Source organism: Aotus nancymaae, unplaced genomic scaffold (assembly GCF_030222135.1).
Source record: "Aotus nancymaae isolate 86718 unplaced genomic scaffold, 86718_ANA_hifiasm-v0.15.2.pri h1tg000003l, whole genome shotgun sequence".
NCBI classification, from domain to species: domain Eukaryota; kingdom Metazoa; phylum Chordata; class Mammalia; order Primates; family Aotidae; genus Aotus; species Aotus nancymaae.
The window spans coordinates 57042816-57062771 of NW_026988414.1; the positions used below are offsets into that span (position 1 = coordinate 57042816).

Here is a 19956-nt window from a genome sequence, read left to right on the forward strand (position 1 = left end):
AAACAATTTAAATTATATAATTCTAAAAGATTACCAGATAGGAGTATAGGAATGTTATTAATATTTCATGGGAGTGACCCTATCCTGCTGATTTGTGTGTAAGGACATAACTATGTTTATGTACATGTTGCCTATATGTTTCTTTTTCTGTGTTTATTGCTGCTATTATATGTGTGAAACAGTCCTTGTAGATGTTATTCTTTATCTCTTCATATGTTGAGGGAAGAGACAGTTCTTTGTCCAACTTTCTTCTTTTTCATTCATTCGTTTAATAATTATTGGTTGAGCTGGAACTGATTCTACGTTCCAGCGACTCATCATTGAACAAGACAGGCAAAAGTCCCCATCTTCAAGAAACTTGCATACTGCTAAGACAGACAAACAAGAAATAGATTCGTATCAGATGGAGACAAATACTATGAAAAAAAAATATGGCAAGGAAATAGGGAATACTTGGATTCTCTGTAATTTGGTCAAGGAAAAAGTATCTGATAAGGCAATATTTAAGTAGAAACCTGAAGAAAGTGAGGGGAGTATGCGTGTGGTTGTCTGGGGAAAGAGTTTTCTTGGAAGAACAAATGCAGCAGTCCCAATTTGGGAGTTTGCAAATATGTCTGAGAAATAGCAAGGAGGTTAGTGTAGTTGGAGGTGAGCCAGGAAGAAAGTTATAGATGAGATCATAGAGCTGGTCTGACTCTTCCTGTCTTTTTTCCTGTTTCTCACATCCTTTTCTGTGTCTTATTTGGCATATTTTTGTTTCTCTTTTTATAGGCCATTTACGACTAACTTTTACATTTTATATGTATTTTAAGAGTTAAGTTCTAAAATTAGTAAAAGTATTCGTATATTTTATATTTCACTATCACAACTTTTTGTACCTTTTGTATTGTAAAAGGTAATACACACATGGAGGAGTGCATGAAAATAAAAACAGTTAAGTGAATCATCCTGATTCTTTTGGGGAACATTTGGAAGATTTAGATATAGTTTATTTTTGTTATGAATATTGCTATAAATATTTGTAATATTGAACATAAAGCCACTCATTGTGTTAATGGGCATTTACATCGTTTCTAGTTTTTGGAGGTTGTAAATAATGCCATTGTAAGCAGCCTTGTTCATTCCTCTCGCTGCACATGTGCATATGTTTCACAATGTATAGCTGGAAGTGCTGGTGTTCAAAGATTAAGTGTATGTTCCTTTAGATATTGTTAAATGGTTTTCTAAAATAGTTGTACCAATTTAAACTCCTACCAGTAGAGTATATACATTCAGATTGCCTCATATGCTTACTAATAATTGTTCAAGCCTTCTTAACATTAGCCTTAACAAGTATTAAGTCTTCTTAACATTTTTGTATGTATGAGCAGTACTTCCTTGTGTTTTTAATTTACATTTCTCTGATGACTAATGATACTGGGCTCTTTTTCGTATATTTACTGACTATATGACTGGCCTATTTGGAGATGTGGTGCCTGTTTAAGTATTTTGCCCATTTGACTTTCTCTTGGTAATTGTAAGGTGTTTTAGATTAGTCTTTTTGGTATGTGTTGGAAACATCTTTCACTCTTTGGTTTATCTTTTCACTCTCTTAATGGTATTTTTTGGTAAACAGAGGTTTTAAATTTTAATGTACTCCATCTTATCAACCTTTTCATTTTTGAGTAGTGTTTTTTGGGATTAACTTAAAAAATATTTTTCTATCCTAAAACCAATGTAATTCTCCTTTGTTATCATCTAGGTACTATATTTTTCTGTCTTTGACATTTCTACCTGGAATTGATTTTTTTTTAATTCTTGTGAGAGAGAAGTCAGGGTTTCAGTTTTTCACGGATTAATAGTCAATTGACTTAGCACCATTTATTGAAAAGATAATTCTTTCTGGTTTGTTCTGTAGTGCCATCTTTCTTATAATCAGGATTCATGTGTGTGTGTGTGTGTTTCTGTTTCTATTCTGTTGATCTAGTCTCTCCTTGTGGAGAGATAATACCACACTGTCATTATAACTATAGTTTTATAATAAATGTTATTATCTAGCAGAGCAGTAATTTTTAACCTTTTTTTTTTTTTTTAATTCCCATTGCCTTTCTATGGAAATTTTCTCCTCTCACCACTCCCATGAAGTTAAATACTAAGGAACAAGACTTTGTCAGATAAAATTGACTTGTCTAGGGCCATAAACCATAGCAATAGCTTAGACTTCTTTTCTCCCTCTAAGAACCAGTTTTCTCCCACTTGGGAGCAAAACTTGTCCTGTCAAGAATACATGCAGTAGTACAGACCTTCTTAACCTTATTCTGTTTATATGAGCGTCATGGTATTCTTTGTGTTTGTTTTCTCCTATGAAATATAGAAACAGCTTAGCAATTTCTACATACTAAAGCAAAATAAAAAATACCAGTAGAGTACATAGTATGTACTGTGTATATAGTATGTATGCACATACTGTGTATATGGTATGTATGCACATACTATGTATATAGTATGTATGTACATATTGTGTATATAGAATGTACATACATATTGTGTATATAGTATGTACATACATTACTGGTGGGAGACCTTTTATTAGGATTGTATTAATTCTGTAGATCAGTTTTATATAGTTGACATCTTTATTGAGTTTCCCCGTCTGCAAACATGGTACAGCTTCAAGAGAAGAATTGCTTTAAGAAGAAGTTAGAAACATATACATTTCTATGATTAGTAAAAACTTTTCTGCAAAGAATATATACAGGTTTACTATTGAGTTCTCACTGTATCAAACATGTAAGGAAACAATAATGTCTATCTTACATAAATTCTTTCAAAACAGAAAAAGAGGGGATACTCCTCAGCTCATTTTATGTGTATAGTATGTCTTAAATACTTAGCCTATCAATGAAAATAAAAGAAAAAAAGAAAATTTAGACTAATCTGATTAAGAACATAGAGGAACAACTTTTAAACAAATATTAGCAAACTTAGTGTGGTTAAACTCTACTGACCAAGTTGAGTTTATCCTAGGAATGAAAGGTTGTTTTTGCACTAGAAAATCAGTCAGTATATTTTATCACATTAACAGATTAGGAAAAAAAATTCAAATGAGCATCTCATTGTGTGAAGACAAAGATAAAATTCGGCATTTATTCATGTTACACACTCTTAGTAAACTAGAACTAGGAGAACTTTCTTAATCGGATAAATGGTCTTTCTCCCCCACCCCCTTGAACAAAAAAACACAATATCAACCAACTGTAGTATGCTAAGATGAAATGTTGACTTCTTCCCTCCAGGTTTGGGGCACAAGGCATTGATGCCCACTATCACCATTGTTACTATTAAACATAGCACTAGAAATTCTAGCCAATGTAGTAAGACAAGAGAAAGAAAGAAAAGGTACAACTGCTAAATGAAATAAAATTGTCATTACACATAGATGGTATAATTGTGTAAATGATTTATCTATAGATTCTTTGGGTTTTTAAGAAAGTATAAAAAAAGTGACTATGAAACAATATTTTAAAAAATCAGTTCTGTTTTTATATGCTCACAAAACTTTAGACAATGAAATTAATAGCAAATGCCATTTATAATAGAATCAAAAAACCGGAAATTACTGAATTAAATCTGACAAAGAAAGTGCAAGGCCTTTAGGAGAATTTTAATGAAAGATAATGGAGAGAATATATTATATGTGAATGTATGCCTGAGTATGTGTTGTAACTTGAAAATCTAACTTTAAAAGTTTTATGCAAATACAAATTACCTGGAATAATCAAGACATTCTTGCAAAAGAATAAGATCAGATGACATGGCCTACCAGGTATTGGGACTTTTTACAAAGCCGTAATAACTAAGACATTTGTCACTGTTATAGGGAGAAACAAACCAAGGGAATAGAGAGCCCATGCACGTGTGGATACTTACTCTCAGATCACAGAAGAAATGACAGCTTTTTAAAAATCATTCTGGAACAGTTGAATATTCATATATGAAAAGTAAATTCAGATCTCTATTTTTTACTGTGCACAAAAAAATTAAATAATAATTCTATGTGAATTAGTGACCTAAATGTGAAAGGCAAAACTTATAAAACTTTTAAAAAGCTTTACAAGATAATTTAGGAGAATGCCATTATTACTTTAGCATCAGGAAAGATTTCTTAAATGGGATATAAAAAGCACTAAAGAAAAAGATTGATACATTGGACTACTTAAAATTAAAAGTTGAGTTTATAAAAAGATGCCATAAAGAGAGTGAACAGGTAGTCTCAGAGCAGCAGAAGATATTTGCAATATGCAACTGAAACATAACCATATCCAAAATGTATGAAGAACAGTTAGTAACCTTTATTTTGGGTTAGGATAAGGGAGAGCTAGCAATGGGGAAGGAATATATAGGAGCCTCTGCTTGGTTTCAGATGTTCTAAGTCTTGAGAGGATAGTGTTACTTTTCTTTTCTTTCTTTCTTTTTTCTTTTTTTGAGACAGAGTCTCACTCTGTTGCCCAAGCTGGAGTGCAGTGGCACAATCTCAGCTCACTACAACCTCCGCCTCCTGGGTTCAAGTGATCCTCTTGCCTCAGCCACCCTAGTAGCTGGGACTACACACATGCGCTACCATGCCCAGCTAGTTTTGTATTTTTTTTTTTTTTTAGTAGAGACAGAGTTTCACTGGGTTGGCCAGGCTGGTCTCGAACTCCTGACCTCAGGTGATCCACCCGCCTCGGCTTCCCAAAGTGCTGGGATTACAGGCGTGAGCCACTGTGCCTGGCCCAGTGTTACTTTTCTTTAAACTGAACATATGTTTTATGAATTTATCTGCATATAAGCACATTTCTTAACAAAAATGGAAGAAATGTAAACAATAAATACATTTATTGATTATATTAGTTTGCTAGGCCTGCCTTAACAAAATATAACAAACTGGGTTGCTTAAACAACAGAAATTCATTTTCTCACATTCTGGAGGCTACAATGCCAAGATCAGGATGTCAGCAAGTTTGTTTTATCCTGACACCTCTGTCTTTGGCTTGCAGATAACCACCTTCTCTCTGTCCTCACATAGTCTTTCCTCTGGGAACATCCCTGGTGTCTTTACCGTGTCCAAATTTCCTCCTCCTATAAGGACACCAGTCAGATTGGGTTAGTGCCCGTTCTAAGGGCTTCATTTTATTTTAGTCACTGCTTTAAAGGCCTTGTCTCCAACTACAGTCACATTCTGAGGTATAGGGGTTAGGGCTTCAACATATGAATGTTGGGGACCCATAACACTGATTATGTAGTAAAGATCTGGGATAGCAAATGGGTTCCTGTGATTTGGATAAAAATTTTAAAGCCAATTTTTGGATTCAAAAAGTGTTAAATCTAAAAAAATCTAAGACAGAAGTAAAGATGTACTCTAGAGAACAGTGTTAAGTGACTCAAAATATGGATTTAGTGCTGATGATGTTAATTATGCATGTGTGAACTTGGAATACAGTTGTTTTTTTGAAAATGTAAAAGTGATAAAAAGCAATTTCTAGATTAAAGTTTTTTACTACTGTATTTTACATAAATACTTTAAATATAAATGTATACCCAAATGAATAAATATAATATTATAAGTAGATCTTTTAGTCTCATCTCCATCCTTGACATTTATAAATTGTAGTTGGCCAAAAATTATTTTAAAATCTTTTCACTGGGAGAAGAGTGGTTAGATTTTAGTTGGTCATAGATGGTAATTTTAGTACAGTAAGCTCTGCTATAATGCAATATGTGCATTCCTAAAAATCACTTCACTCTGTAAAACCATGCATTAAAACCACAGGGCTTACTCAGGGAAGGGGGGCACAGCACTCAGAAACTTTGTCTGTGACACTTAAGAGGATAGGAACCTAATAAAAACAGCAGCAGTCTTTTATAAATGTTAAATGATTAAGAAATCATACTATGATAAACATGGCACTTTACCTGGAAAAAGACCTGAAGTTTTCTTATGGAAGTGAGCATCAGGAAGGTTGCAGAATGTGAATTATTGTGAAGTGATGGAAGGAGGGTCTGTGAAATTGGAGGGAAAGTTGTAATAGTAGATGTGAGTGGGTGTGGCTAATAGCATGGAAGATAAACTGAGGTGGCTGGTAGATGATTAACGGGTGAGTGTGTTTTGTATATTCCTGCATATTTTGGTTCATCTGGATACAATTTTTTGCGTTTAGGATTTTTTTCACAGATAAAATCATGCATAAGAAACAATTATTGCTGTGGTCAACTGTTGTTTAATGTATCAATTATATTGAAACAAATTTGTGTTTTTAAATAGCATTAATGTAGAATTTAATTAATTTTTAATATCATCCACGGGTCTATCATTTAGGTTTTATGTTTTATAAGGATTCTGAATTGGGTTCTTTTTACTGAAGTTTTGAAATTATTGCCTAATATTTATCTGCTACATAATGTTTTAAGTGTCTTGCTGAATTCTAAGTTTCTCTAGACTAATGAATTAGTAATGTGGATGTGGAATCAGATTTTTACCTGAGTATACACACAGAAAAGTAACAGTTCTTTTGTTTCAAGCAAGCATACTATCCTCTGGTGGCCTTTCTGTTTTTGAAGTTGCTATTAGGATACTTTAATCCTTAACATGAATCAGTATAAAAGAAAGCATGTGGATGGTTGTGTTTGGGTGTCCTTCCCATCCACGTGGTGCTTTTATTTTCTGTGGTGGTTTTATTCCACATCTTAGCAAGAGCAGGTTTCCAGGAGAAATCTCAGTTCTCTAGTTCTCTCTCCTTCCTCTAGTGTGGTTGGTTGGTAACAGTGAGGGTGAATGAAATGCTTCTCGTTTTCCTGTCCTCCTACCACAATATCTTTGGTTTACTTTCAGGACTCTCATTTTCAATCTCTGAGCCAGAAGACCTGCCTTTCACTCACAGCATTTCAATTCCTCCCTTCAATCTAGGCATTCTTTTATGTTTCTACAGTACTCTGCATGTATCACTGTTATAGAATAAATCATATTGTTTTGGAGTTTTGCAAAGTTGGGCTCTCTTTCTGAATAAACTCTGTACTTCTTGAAGGCATGGATCATATTTTTATCATTTATACATTTCTGTTGTATAACACAGTGCTTGACAGTGGTGGTTGGATGACTGGATGGAAGAATGAATGAAGTAGGCTTGAAGAGAGCTGTTCTTATGATCCTATTATATATGATTTACCTTCATTTTGACTATGTTAATAATTTCTAGATCTCTTGGTCACTTGAACTTTAATAATATGAATCATGCTTGTGTATGCAAACTTTTTAGCAGAAAAATAATAAAATTCATTGTGTAGACCAAAGATTGTACAGCCATCTGTGTTTGTTTTGTGTTTCTTTTTCTTTCTTTTTTTTTCTTTTTGGCTAAAATAGGTTCAAAAAACAAACAAGGCTAACTTGCAATTCTAAGATAGAGGAGTTTTGATGCAATAGAGGAGTAAATTTCTATATTTTTCAGCTTGCTATTGTAAATTAAAATACCTATTTTTGAAATTTTCAAGTATTTATACATTGATTTAAATAGAACAAGTTTAAAAGAGGGAGAGACAGTTCTTTTAAGATAATAAGGAAGATGTGTTATGGCTCAATTCTTGATTATTATTGCAACTGTAAGCAACATAAGCAACTCTGAATTGTTTTTAAGGCTTTCTTTTTATTTTCCTTTATAGGACCTCTTTGTTGTTAGACATGAATTGGCCATAATGAGACTAGCTGCCTTTATGGGCATTACTATGTTAGCTGGAATAACTGGACTCTTTTACACTCAACTAATTGGCATCATCACAGTAAGTATATTTTTAATGTAAAGTAACATTTACGAGTGTATTACCTAATTCTGAATGTAATTCTAAAAGTTATAGACGTTTAGAAATCAAAGGAGAAAATTACCCATGCTTTTTAATACTTTCATATGCCTATGCGATTTTAAAGTGATCAGGTACAAAGTACATACAATTTTGTATCCTGATTTTAAAAATTAACAAAATAGTATTTTTATATGACTGTAGGCATCATATTTGTAGTTTTTATTAATACACAATATCTTACATATTTATGGGGTACATAGAAGTATTTGTTACATGCATATAATATATAATTATCAAATCAGAGTATTTGGAGTCTCCATCACCTTGAGTATTTATCATTTCTGTATGTTATGAACATTTCAAGTCCTCTCTACTAGTTACTTTAAAATATACAGTGTTGCTGACTGTAGTCACCCTACTGTGCTACTAAGCATTATAACTTATTTCTTTTAACTGTATGTTTATAACCATTAACTATATGAGTGATAAAATATGGTATTTGTCTTTCTGTGTCTGGTTTGTTTCACTTAGCATAATGACCTCCAGTTCCATCCATGTCTCTGCAAATGACAGAATTTCATTCTTTTTATGGCTGATAGTATTATTCCATTGTGTATATGTACCAATTTTTAAAAATCCAGTCATCTGTCGATAGAAACTTAAGTTGATTTCGTATCCTTGCTATTGTGAATAGTGCTGTGATAAACATGTAAGTGCAGATATCCCTTTGATAATACTGATTTTTTTCTTTCCTTTGGATAAATACCCAGTAGTGGATTGCTGGATCTTATGGTAGTTCTATTTTTAGTTTTTTGAGAATTCTCTGTATTGTTTTCCTTAGTGATTTTACTAATTTGCATTCCTACCAACAGTGTACAAGTTCTCTTTTCTCTGCATGTTTGCCAGCATCTGTTACTTTTTGTCCTTTTAATAAAAGCTGTTCTAACTTAGATAAGATGATTTCTTTTTGTGGTTTTGACTTGCATTTCCCTGTTGATTAATGATGGTGAGTACTTTTCATATACCTGTTGACTATTTGTATATCTTCTTTTGAAATAGGTGTATTCATGTCCTTTGCCCACTTCTTAATGGTATCATTTTTTTTTATTGTTAAGTTGAATTCCTTGTATATTCTGGATATAGTCCCGTGTCAAGCAAATAGTTTTCTCTTATTCTACAAGTTGTCTCTTCTTTCTGTTCATTGTTTACTATACAGCTTTTTAATTTAATATAGTCCCATTTGTCTGTATTTGTTGTCAGCACTTTTGAGGTCTTAACCCTAAAATTTTCATCTAGACCAATGTCCCGAAATATTTTTCCTAAGTATCATTCTAGTACTTTGGCAGTTGTAGGTTTTATGTTTAAGTCTTTAATATATCTTGAGTTTGTTTCTGTATATGGTGAGAGATGGGGTCCAGTTTCGTTCTTCATTTTTATGCATATGGATATCCAATTTTCCCAGCACTTCCCATTTATTGAAAAGAGTGTTCTTTTGTCAATGTATGTTCTTGATGCCTTTATCAAAAATCAGTTGGCTATAAATATGTGAATTTATTTCTGGATTCTCTATTCTGTTCCTTTGGTCTGTGTGTCTGCTTTTATACCAGCACCATGCTGTTGTGGTTACTATAGCCTCATAATATATTTTGAAGTCAGGCAATGTGATGCCTCCAGCATTGTCCTTTTTGCTTAGGCTTGCTTTGACTATTCGGGCCCTTTTTTGACTTTATACAAATTTTAGGATTATTTTCTCTAATTGTGTGAAAAATGACGTTGGTACTTTGATAGTGATTACATTGAATCTGTAGATTGCTTTGGGGAGTATGGTCATTTAACAATAATAATTCTTCTGATCCATGATCATGGGATATCTTTCCTTTATTTGTCTCCTCCTCTAATTTCTTTCACGAGTGCTTTGCAGTTTTCCTTATAGGGATCTTTTACCTCCTTGGTTAAATTTATTCTTACAGTGTTGTTGTTTTTGGAGCTATTGTAAATGGGATTGTGTATTTTATTTCTTTCTCAGCTGGTTCATTATTGGTATATAGAAACACTACTGATTTACTGATTTTCATATGCTGATTTTGTATCCTGTGACTTTACTGAATTTATCAGATTGAAGAGCTTTTTGGTAGAGCCTTTAGGTTTTTCTTGATATAAGATAATATCATCAACACAAAAGGCCATAGGTGGCCTGTATTGTGTTGTAGTATTTTTCTTCTAAGTTTGTTGAGAGTTCCAATTCCTTCCTCTTCAATTTTTTGAAATAGTTTGAGGAGAATTGGTGTTAGTTCTACTTAATTTAAAAGTTGATGGAATTGGCAGTGAAGCTGTCCGGGTCCAGAACTTTTGTTTGTTGGGAGACTTTTTATTACTACTTTGATATTATTAATTTTTATTGGTTTGTGCAGGTTTTCTGTTTCTACCCAATTCGATCTTGGTAGGTTGTATGTGTCCAGTAATTATCTTTTACTCTAGGTTTTTCAGTTTGTTGATATATGGTTGTTTGTGGTAATCTTTGATGATCTTTTGTATTTCAGTTGTATCAGCTGTAATGTCTCCTTTTTCATTTCTAATTTTATTTACATGGGTCTACTTTCTTCTTGATTAGTCTTGAAAGTGGTTTATTCACTTGTTTATCTTTTCAAAACACCAACTTTTTGTCTTGTTGCTTCTTTGCATATTTTTAAGTCTCTTTTTCTTTTACTTCTAATCTGATCTTCATTATTTCTTCTACTAATTTTGGGTTTGATTTGTTCTTGCTTTTCTGGTTCCTTGAAGTGCATCATTAGACTGTTGACTTGAAATCTTTCTACCGTTTTGATATAGGCATTTATTACTGTAAACTTCCCTCCTAGCATTGCTTTTGTTGTAGTCCATAGGTTTTGGTATGTTTTGTTTTCATTTGTTTCAAGAAAGTGTTTGATTTCCTACTTAGTTTCTTCCTTGGCCCAATGGTTGTTCAGAAGCATGTTACTTAACTTCCATGTATTTGTATAGTTTCCAAAGTTCCTCTTGTTACAGATTTTTAGTTTTATTCCGCTGTGGTCTGAGAAGATACTTGATACAATATATATATATATTTTTCATGTTTTTTGAGACTTGTTATGTGTCCTAACCTATGGTCTGTCTTGGAAAATGTTCCATTTGCTGATGAGAACAATGTGTATTCCGCAGCTGTTGGATGAAATGTTTTGTAAATATCTGTTAGGTCCAGTTGGTCTAGAGAGCAGTTTAAATCTGATGTTTCTTTGTTAAGTTTTTTACTGGAGAGAATCCTGTGTCCAAGTCCTCAACTATTATTTTATTAGAGCCCATCTTTCCCTTTAAATCTAAAAGTTGGTTTATATATCTGAGTGCTCTGGTGTTGGGTGCATATTTAGAGTTGTTATATCTTCATGCTGAATTGATCCCACTGTCATATAATGGCCTTCTTCGTCACTTTTTACTATTTTTAACTTAAAGTCTGTATATCTGATATAAGTATGGCTAACCATTCCAGCTTACTTTTGGTTTCTGTTTGCATGGAGTATCTTTTTCTGTCCCTTTACTTTTAGTGTATATGTGTCTTTACAGGTGAGATGAGTGTCTTGTAGGCAGCATATTGTTGTGTTATGTTAGTTTGTTTTTTTAGTCCATTCAGAAAGTCTATATGTTTTAAATGCAGAGTTTAATCCATTTTCTAAAGATTATTATTGATATGTGAGGGCTTACTCCTGTCATTTCATTGATTTCTGATTGTTTTATATATCCTTTGTACCTTTTTCTCTCTTTTATTGTTTATTATTGTGGTTTGGTGGTTTTCTTTAATGGTAACATTAGAGTTCTTCCTCTTCCTTATTTGTGTGTTGGCTCCACCAGTGGATCTTAAATTTATTTATTTATTTATTTTTGAGACAAAGTCTCGCTCTGTCGCCAGGCGCCAGGCTGGAGTGCAGTGGCGTGATCTCGGCTCACTGCAACCTCTGCTTCTGGGGTTCAAGCAATACTCCTGCCTCAGCCGCCCAGGTAGCTGGGACTACAGGCGCATGCCACCACGTCCAGCTAATTTTTGTATTTTTAGTAGAAACGGGGTTTCACCATGTTGGCCAGGATGGTCTTGATCTCTTGACCTCATGATCCACCCACCTTGACCTCCCAAAGTGCTATGATTACAGGTATGAGCCACCTTGCCCAGCCTTAAATTTATTTTTTATAAATAAAAGTTGAGATAGAGTCTTGCTGTGTTGCCTAGGCTAGAGTGCAGTAGTGTTACCTTGGCTCACTGCAACCTCTATCTCTCGGGTTCAAGCAATTCTTGTGCCTCAACCTCCCAAGAGTGGGTTTTATACTTCCATGTGTTTTTGTAATGGTAGCTATCATCCTTTTGTTTCCAAGTATAGGACTCTCTTAAGCATTTCTTGTAGGACCAGTCTAGTGGTGATAAAGTCCCTCAGCTTTTGCTTGTTATCACCTGCCTTTTTCCTTTATTTATGAAGGATAATTTTGCTGGAAATAGTATTTTTGTCTGAAAGTGTTTTTCTTTCTGCACTTTGAATATTTATCCCATTTTCTCCTGGCCTATACAGTTTCTCCAGAAAAATCCACTGTTTGTCTGATGGAGATTCCCTTATATGTGACTTGATGCTTTTTTCTTGCTGTTTTTACAGTTCTCTCTTTGTCTTTGACTTTTTATAGTTTGATTGTGATGTACCAGAGGAGACCTTTTTGCATTGTATCGGTTTAGGGATCCCTTAGCTTCCTATACCTAGATGTCTAGATCACTTGCTAGACTTGAGAAGTTTTCAGCTGTTATATCCTTAAGTAGATTTTGTAGGTTTTTTGTTTTCCCTTTGTCTTCTGGGACACTAAAAATTATTTGGTCACTTTATGGTGTTCAATATGTCACATAGGCTTTATTTTTTTAAATGCTTTTTTTCTTTTTTTTCTGGGTTATTTGAAAATACCTGTCTTCAAGTCGTGAAATTCTTTCTTCTCCTTGATCTGTTCTGTTATTGAAACTTTGAAATATAGTTTGTGCTTCATTTAATGAATTCTTCAGTTTCTGTTTGGTGCTTTTTTATATGTATTTGTTTAGTAAATTTCTCATTCAGAGCTCCAATTGTTTTTCTGATTGCTTCATATTTTCTGTTTTCTCTTTATCTCTCAGTGAGCTTCTTTAATATTATTTTGAATTATTTTTCTTGGATTTCATAGATTTCTTTTTGATTGTAATGTTTTATTGGATAATTACTGTATTTCTTTGGAGTGCCATATTTCCTTGCTTTTTTATGTTTCTTGTGTCCTTATGTTGTATCTGTGCATCTGTTGTAACAGGTGTTTCTTCTAATTTTTTGAATTTACTTTTGTAGGAGAGGACTTTTTCCTGAAGATGTATCTGTTGTGTTGGTTAGGTAGGGCCCTTCGGTTTTGATTCTAGGAATGTGCAGTATTATGGTTGCTGTATGATTTCTTTGGCTATAAACAGCATCAGTGGTATCTGTGATTTCCTCAGTGGCTTAGGGTGTGGTTGTTAGTGGATGCTGTAGTGAAATTTTGCTAGGGACTGGGTTGCCAGGTGGGCCTGTCCCTGGTGCTTAGTGGTGGCAGCAGCAAGTGGGCCTGTTTTTGGGCACCAGGGTGGTATTGGCACTGCTGTTAGCAGGTCCATGCAGACCGATTATTGGGCCTTTCGGTGGCTTGTTCAGGTGCAGATAGTGGCAGTAATCAGCTGGGCAGGTGGACAGGTTCTTGAGTCCTGGGAAATGGGCATGTCTTGGGTGATGGCAATAGTATTGGCAGAACAAACCTCTGGCTCCTAAGTGTTTTGCACAGGTGTTGACAGTATCAGTGATGGGCTGGGTGGGCCACCCCTCAGACCCACAGGTGGCATGTGTGGGTGCCAGCTATGGTGGTAGTAGCAGCAGTCTGGGTGGGCCTGACCTCAGGCGCATGAGAGGAATGTTCAGGTGCCAACAATAGTGGACTGTGCTGAGGATGGTCCCCAGGCTCCTGGACAGTGTGTTTGGGTACTGGAGTTTGAGGATGGACAGACCTAGCCTCAGGTTTCCTGATGGTACATTCACCCGCTGGCTGTGGTAGGCAGTGGTGAGGTCATCTCCAGGCCCAGGGTAAAATATTTGGGTGGGGCTAGTATCCACTGCGGCCCTGCTACTGGATTGCTTTCAGTGGCTGCAGCTGTATGCAGTGGGCTGGGGATTGCACACTTTGCTTGTACTTCAGCCTGGCAGTGCCACCCCCCAATGGCTACTGTGGGCAGGGGTTTGTCCTTGTGCATGTGAAAATGCACCCTGGATTTGCTGCTTTTCTTATGCTTATTGTCAGCAGGGTCTTTGCCAATGGTTTATGCTTCAGCCTTGGTGGTAGCAGCCATTCCCCAGTGGCTATGGGCAGGGAATATCAGTGGGCCTCCAGAAACGTGGAGATGCAGGGGCTGTTGGGCTCCCTGGCAGGATACAGTCTGGTGGGGCTGGAATCTTAATATGATACCTTCCTGGAGCTGCTTAGGGCTCAAAGGCTGTGTAGGACCCAGTATGAGCTTCCTCTCTGGAGCAGTGCCTTCATACATTCTCCAGGCAGCTCCCTGTGTTAGTCTTGAGATTTGAGAGGGTCTAGGGGCTTTCCTCTAGCTAGGATGCAGGAGTCTGCAGTGGGAATGTTGGCCATTGGGGGTCACTTACTCATCGTTTTCCTGCACTGGGGACCTTCTCCATGCTCCCAGCCAGTTCTGGCTAACCAGGCTGCCTTGCTTTCCTCTCAGTCCTTGCTTTAGGATGGTGTTTCCAGTCATTTCTCTGTTGAATTCCAGTGTTCTCTCTTAGATGACATATTTTATGTGTGATTATCTACTCACTACTGTGGTTCTTTGTGGAGGAGGTGAGTACCAGATGTTTCTAGTCAGCTATCTTGAACACCACCTACAAGTTTTTGGTGGACATAACATTTTCATTCCTCTGGGGTATATAGAAGTGGAATTGCTGAGTCTAATGGAAACTGCATTTAACTTTTAAAGAATTGCCACTGTTTTCTAAAGTTGCTGTACCATTTTGCATTCCCACTAGTGGTATTTAAGGGTTGATTCCTCTACAGCCTTGGTGACAATCGTTATTACCTGTCTTTAAAAATGGTTGCCATCCTAGTGGTTTTGAAGTAGTACCTCCTCATGGTTTTAATTTGCATTTCTCTGATGAACTAATGAGGTTGAGTATCTTTTTTTTTTATATGCTTTTTGTCGATTGCGTATCTTCTTTGAAAGAAGATAGAAGATAGAAAGATTTGTGTATCTTCTTTGAAAGGAGAAATCCTTTGACCATGTTTTAATTGGGTTGCCATTTTACTGTTGAGTTAGAAAAGTTATTTATATATTTTAGATATAAGTCCTTTTTCAGATATATAATTTGCAAATATGTGATTTGCAAATATTCTCACATTCTCTTAGTTATATTTTCACTTTATTAATAGTGTCTTTTGAAGCACAAAAGTTTATACTTTTTATTGTCTCAATTTATCTATTTTTTTCTTTGATAGTGTATGCTTTTTGTGTCACATCTAAGATATCATTGCCTTATCAAAGGTCAACAAAATTCACTCCAGCATTTTCTTCTAAGGGTTTTATTGTTTTAGCTCTTAACATTTAGTACTGTGATTCATTTTGAGTTAATTTTTGTACATAGTGTGAAGTAGGAGTGCATCTTCATTCTTTTACATGTAGATATCTAGTTGTCCCAGCCCGTTTCTTGAAAAGACAATTCTTTCTGTCACTGAATAGTGTTGACACCTTTGTTGAAAATTAATTGGTTGTTTTCTGGACTCTTAACTCTATTTTATCTGTATATCTATCTTTATAACAGAGATATCTTTATGTCAGTACCATACTTTCTTAATTATTGTTGCTTGATAGTAGTTTTGATACATTTTTTATGCTTTTTTTTTTTTACTGAAAATGCAGGAGTAAATTTTGTTGACCTTTGATAAAGCAATGGTATCTTAGATGTGACACAAAAAGCATACACTATCAAAGAAAAAGATAGATAAATTGAGACAATAAGAAGTCAAACTTTTGTGCTTCAAAAGACACTATTAATAAAGTGAAAATATAACTAAGAGAATGTGAGAATATATTCAGTAAAAAACATTTAATTTAAATATATATGCCATACAGGCATACTTGCTGTATTGTGTTTTGTAGATAGTGTTTTTTTTTTGAGACTGAGTTTTGCTCTTGTTGCCCAGGTTGGAGTGCAATGGCACAATCTTGGCTCACTGCAACCTCCGTCTCCTGGGTTCAAGCAATTCTCCTGCCTCAGCCACCCAAGTGGCTGGGATTACAGGCATGTGCCACCATGCCTGGCAAATTTTTTGTATTTTTAGTAGAGATGGGGTTCCACCATGTTGGCCAGGAGGTGGGTGAATCACAAGGTCAAGAGATAGCATTGTTTTTTTTAAACTAGTTTAAGGTTTGTGGCAACCATGCATTGAGTAGGTTTTTCAGTACAATATTTCCAACAGTGTGTGCTCATCTGTTGTTTCTGTGCCACAGTTTGGTAATTCTCATAGTATTTCAAACGTGTTCATGATTATTATATCTGTTACGATCTATGTTCAGTGATCTTTGATGTTATTATTGTAATTATTTTGGTGCACCACAGACTGCACCAATATAAATGGCAAACTTAATTGGTAAATGTTGTGCATGTTCTGACTGCTACATTCACTAGCCATTCCTCTCTCTTTCTTATTTGGGCCTTGCTATTCCCTAAGATACAATAATATTGAAATTAGGCCAAATAACAACCCTATGGTGGCCTCTATGTATTCAAATTAAAAGACGAGTTGAATGTCTCATTTTAAATCAAAAGCTACAAATAATTAAAACTTCATGAGAGAGGCATGTCAAAAGCTGAGATAGGCCAAAAACTGTCCCTCTTGTGCCAAATAGCCAAGTTGTGAATGCAAAGGAAAAGTTTTTGAAGGAAATTTAAAATGCTACTTCAGAGAACATACAAATGATAGAAAGTGAAGCTGCCTTATTGTTGATATGGAGAAAGTTTTGGTGGTCTGGTTAGAAGATCACACAAGCCACAACATTCCATTAAACCAAGGCTAATCCAGAGTAAGGCCCTGACTCTCTCTTCAGTTTTATGAAGGCTGAGAAAAGTGAGGAAGCTGCAGAAGAAAAGTTGGAAGCTAGCAGAAGTTTGTTCTTAAGGCTCAAGGAAATAAGACATTTCCATAACATAAAAAATGCAAGGTGAAGTAGCAAGTGCTGATGTAGAAGTTGCAGCAAATTATCCAAAAGATCTAAGATAATTAATGAAGGTGGCTATACAAAACCACAGATGTTCAGTGTACACAAAACAGCCTTCTATTGGAAGAAGATGCCATATAGGACTTTTGTAGCTACAGAGGAAAAGTCAATGCCTGGCTTCAGACCTTCAAAGGACAGGACAGGCTAACTCTCTTGTTAGGGGCTAATGCAACTGGTGACTGTAAGTTGAAGCCAGTGCTTATTTGCCATTCCCAAAATCCTAGGCTCCTAAGAGTTATGCTAAATCTACTCTGCCTTTGCCCTAGAAATGGAAAAACAAAGCATAAGTGACAGCCACATCTGTTTACAGCCTGGTTTGCTGAATATTTTAAGTCCACTTTTGAGACCTACTGCTCAGAAAAATGTTTCTTTCATAATATTACTGCTTATTGACAATGTACCAAGTCACTCAAGAGCTCCTATGAAGATATACAAGGAGATTAATGTTGTTTTCATGTCTGCTACATCGATTCTGCATGCTATGGATCAAGGAGTAATAATTTCAATTTTTAAGTCTTATTATTTAAAAAATACATTTCACCAGCTATAGCTGCCATAGATAGTGATTCCTCTGATGGATCTGGAGAAAGTACACCGAAAACCTTCTGGAAAAGATTTACCATTCTTGATGCCAGTAAGAACATTTTTGATTCATGGGAGGGGACCAAAATAGCAATGTGAACAGGAGTTTGGAAGTTGATTCCAAACTTCATAGCTAACTTTGAAGAGTTCAAGAGTTCAGTGCAGGGGATAACTACAGATGTGTGAGAAATAGAAGTAGAGCCTGAAGATGTGACTGAATTGCTACAATCTCATGATCAATGTTGAATGAATGAGAAGTTGCTTCTTATGGAAGAGCACAAAATGTGGTGTTTTGAGATGGAGTTTACTCCTAACAAAGATACCGTGAACATTATTGAAATGACAACAAAGAATTTCTAAGAGTAGATAGACTTAGTTGGTAAAGCAGTGACAGTGTTTGAGAGGACTGACTCCAAATTTTTGAACAAAGTCCTACTGTGGGTAAAGTGCTGTCAAACAGCATTGCATGCTACAGAGAAATCTTACATGAAAGGAAGAGTCAGCCCATGCAGCAAACTTTATTGTTTTAATTGTGGCAGTCACCCCAGCCTTCAGCAGCCACCACCCTGGCCAGTCAGAATCCATCCACTTGGAGGCAAGACCCTCCACCAGCAAAAATATTGCATCTCCCTGAAGATTCAGATGATCATTAGCATTTTTTAGCAATAATGTACTTTTAATTTAAGGTAGGTATGTACATTGTGTTTTAGACATAATGCTGTTGTACATGTTATAGACTAGAGTATAGCATAAACATAACTTTTATATGCAGTGAGAAATCGAAACATTTTTGTTACTGGCTTTATTTCAATACTCGCTTCATTGTAGAGAATCAAACCTGCAATATCTTTGAGGTATTTTTGTAAGTTATTTATGGTTTTTGTATATCAGATTTGATTCTGACTCTCTTCTATCAACATGTTAATTCTCAAATTACAAGGTTTTCTTTCCGTAATATTGAAAACATTACATTTTATTAAGATAGAGAGATGGAGTTATGATGTGATATTTCTAAAACTGAGTAGAAACCACATTTGTTAAATAATGCTCACTCCAAAAGTTTCATCTCTTTCTGCATATATGTAGTACCCTCTCAGAACACTGTACCAGACATTGCTGATATCTACAAAAATTATACATCTGTGAAATATTCAAAAAAAGTATTAAGGAGAAAGCAAAAGGGAGGATATATTTGTTATCTTAACCTTTAGTCACTTTACTTTCTCTTGAATACAAGTACTTTTTAGAATTACAATAAATTTTTAAGTCTCTTTAGCTGGGATTTCATAGTGAACTTCAAGCATTACCCTTTTTGGATTAAAAAAAAAAATTAAAAAGGGTTTCCAGAATTTACTACTCCTCACATCGGTTTAAGATTCTTCGAGGCTTGATTATTTAAAAGTATAATGCATTCAGTGTTTAATTTTAAATCTAATGATTTATTAGCATTTAAATAAAATAGTTTTTCATGTTTTAATTAAGTTAAAATATAGATTATGCTTACTTTATTTATAAAATACATTTGCTGTTTTGTGATAAAATTAAGATTACCAACAAGAAATTTTATATATGGACATGTTTTTGTCATAATTTGAATCCATGGATCTCTCTTTACAGTGTTAAAGAAGTGATGGATTTCTTAGGTAGCATAAGAAAGAAGTGGGAGAAGGAATCACAGTAAATTTAGTCCTTCCATTGCAGTCTTACTTTTTCCTCTACTCTTGCACACTAAATATCTTAGAGGCATTTTGGGAAGCTAGTGGTGCAGATAACATTTCATTACATAAACTATTTTATTGCATAACTTGAATATAGACCTACTAGACATCAAACAAGCAAAATAAGTGCTGTCTCTTTGGAGTTTAGCTTGAGGTTTCAGGGAACCAGCTATGAGTTTTCAGTCATTTTTTTTTTACCATTATTCATTTTTCCTTGGAATAAATAAATCATTTATCTCATGTATAGGAAGAAAAAAATCTCATCTTCCTGTTGATAGTGGAAGGATAATCATAGCAGTGATAATCTGATGTCATTTTAGACCTAACAAGAGTAGATAATCTGTGACCCAGATAGAATAATTAGAAATTACTTTAACTTAAAAATAGTGGATTTCTAATCTCATTTTCAAGGTTAAAAGATTTCAACACAACCAGATGTTTCTGTTAAATAGACTAATCTGAAGCCCAATTCAAAAGGATTACCTGTGATTATTTTTCTATTTAATTTTAAAAAGGATTTAAATATACATGTTTATG

The 19956-nt window shown here is 34.8% G+C and overlaps 1 protein-coding gene across 6 annotated transcripts in view; it reads left to right on the forward strand.

Annotated features, from left to right (window-relative positions):
- The window catches only part of ZDHHC21 (zinc finger DHHC-type palmitoyltransferase 21), a 75124-nt gene that overhangs the window by 38087 nt on the left and 17081 nt on the right, over positions 1–19956 (forward strand). For all 6 annotated transcript variants that reach the window (XM_012453503.2, XM_012453508.2, XM_012453504.2 and 3 more), the window contains one exon: positions 7675–7791. In XM_012453503.2, coding sequence (XP_012308926.1) covers positions 7675–7791 — 117 coding nt within the window. The remainder of the gene's footprint in view (positions 1–7674; positions 7792–19956) is intronic.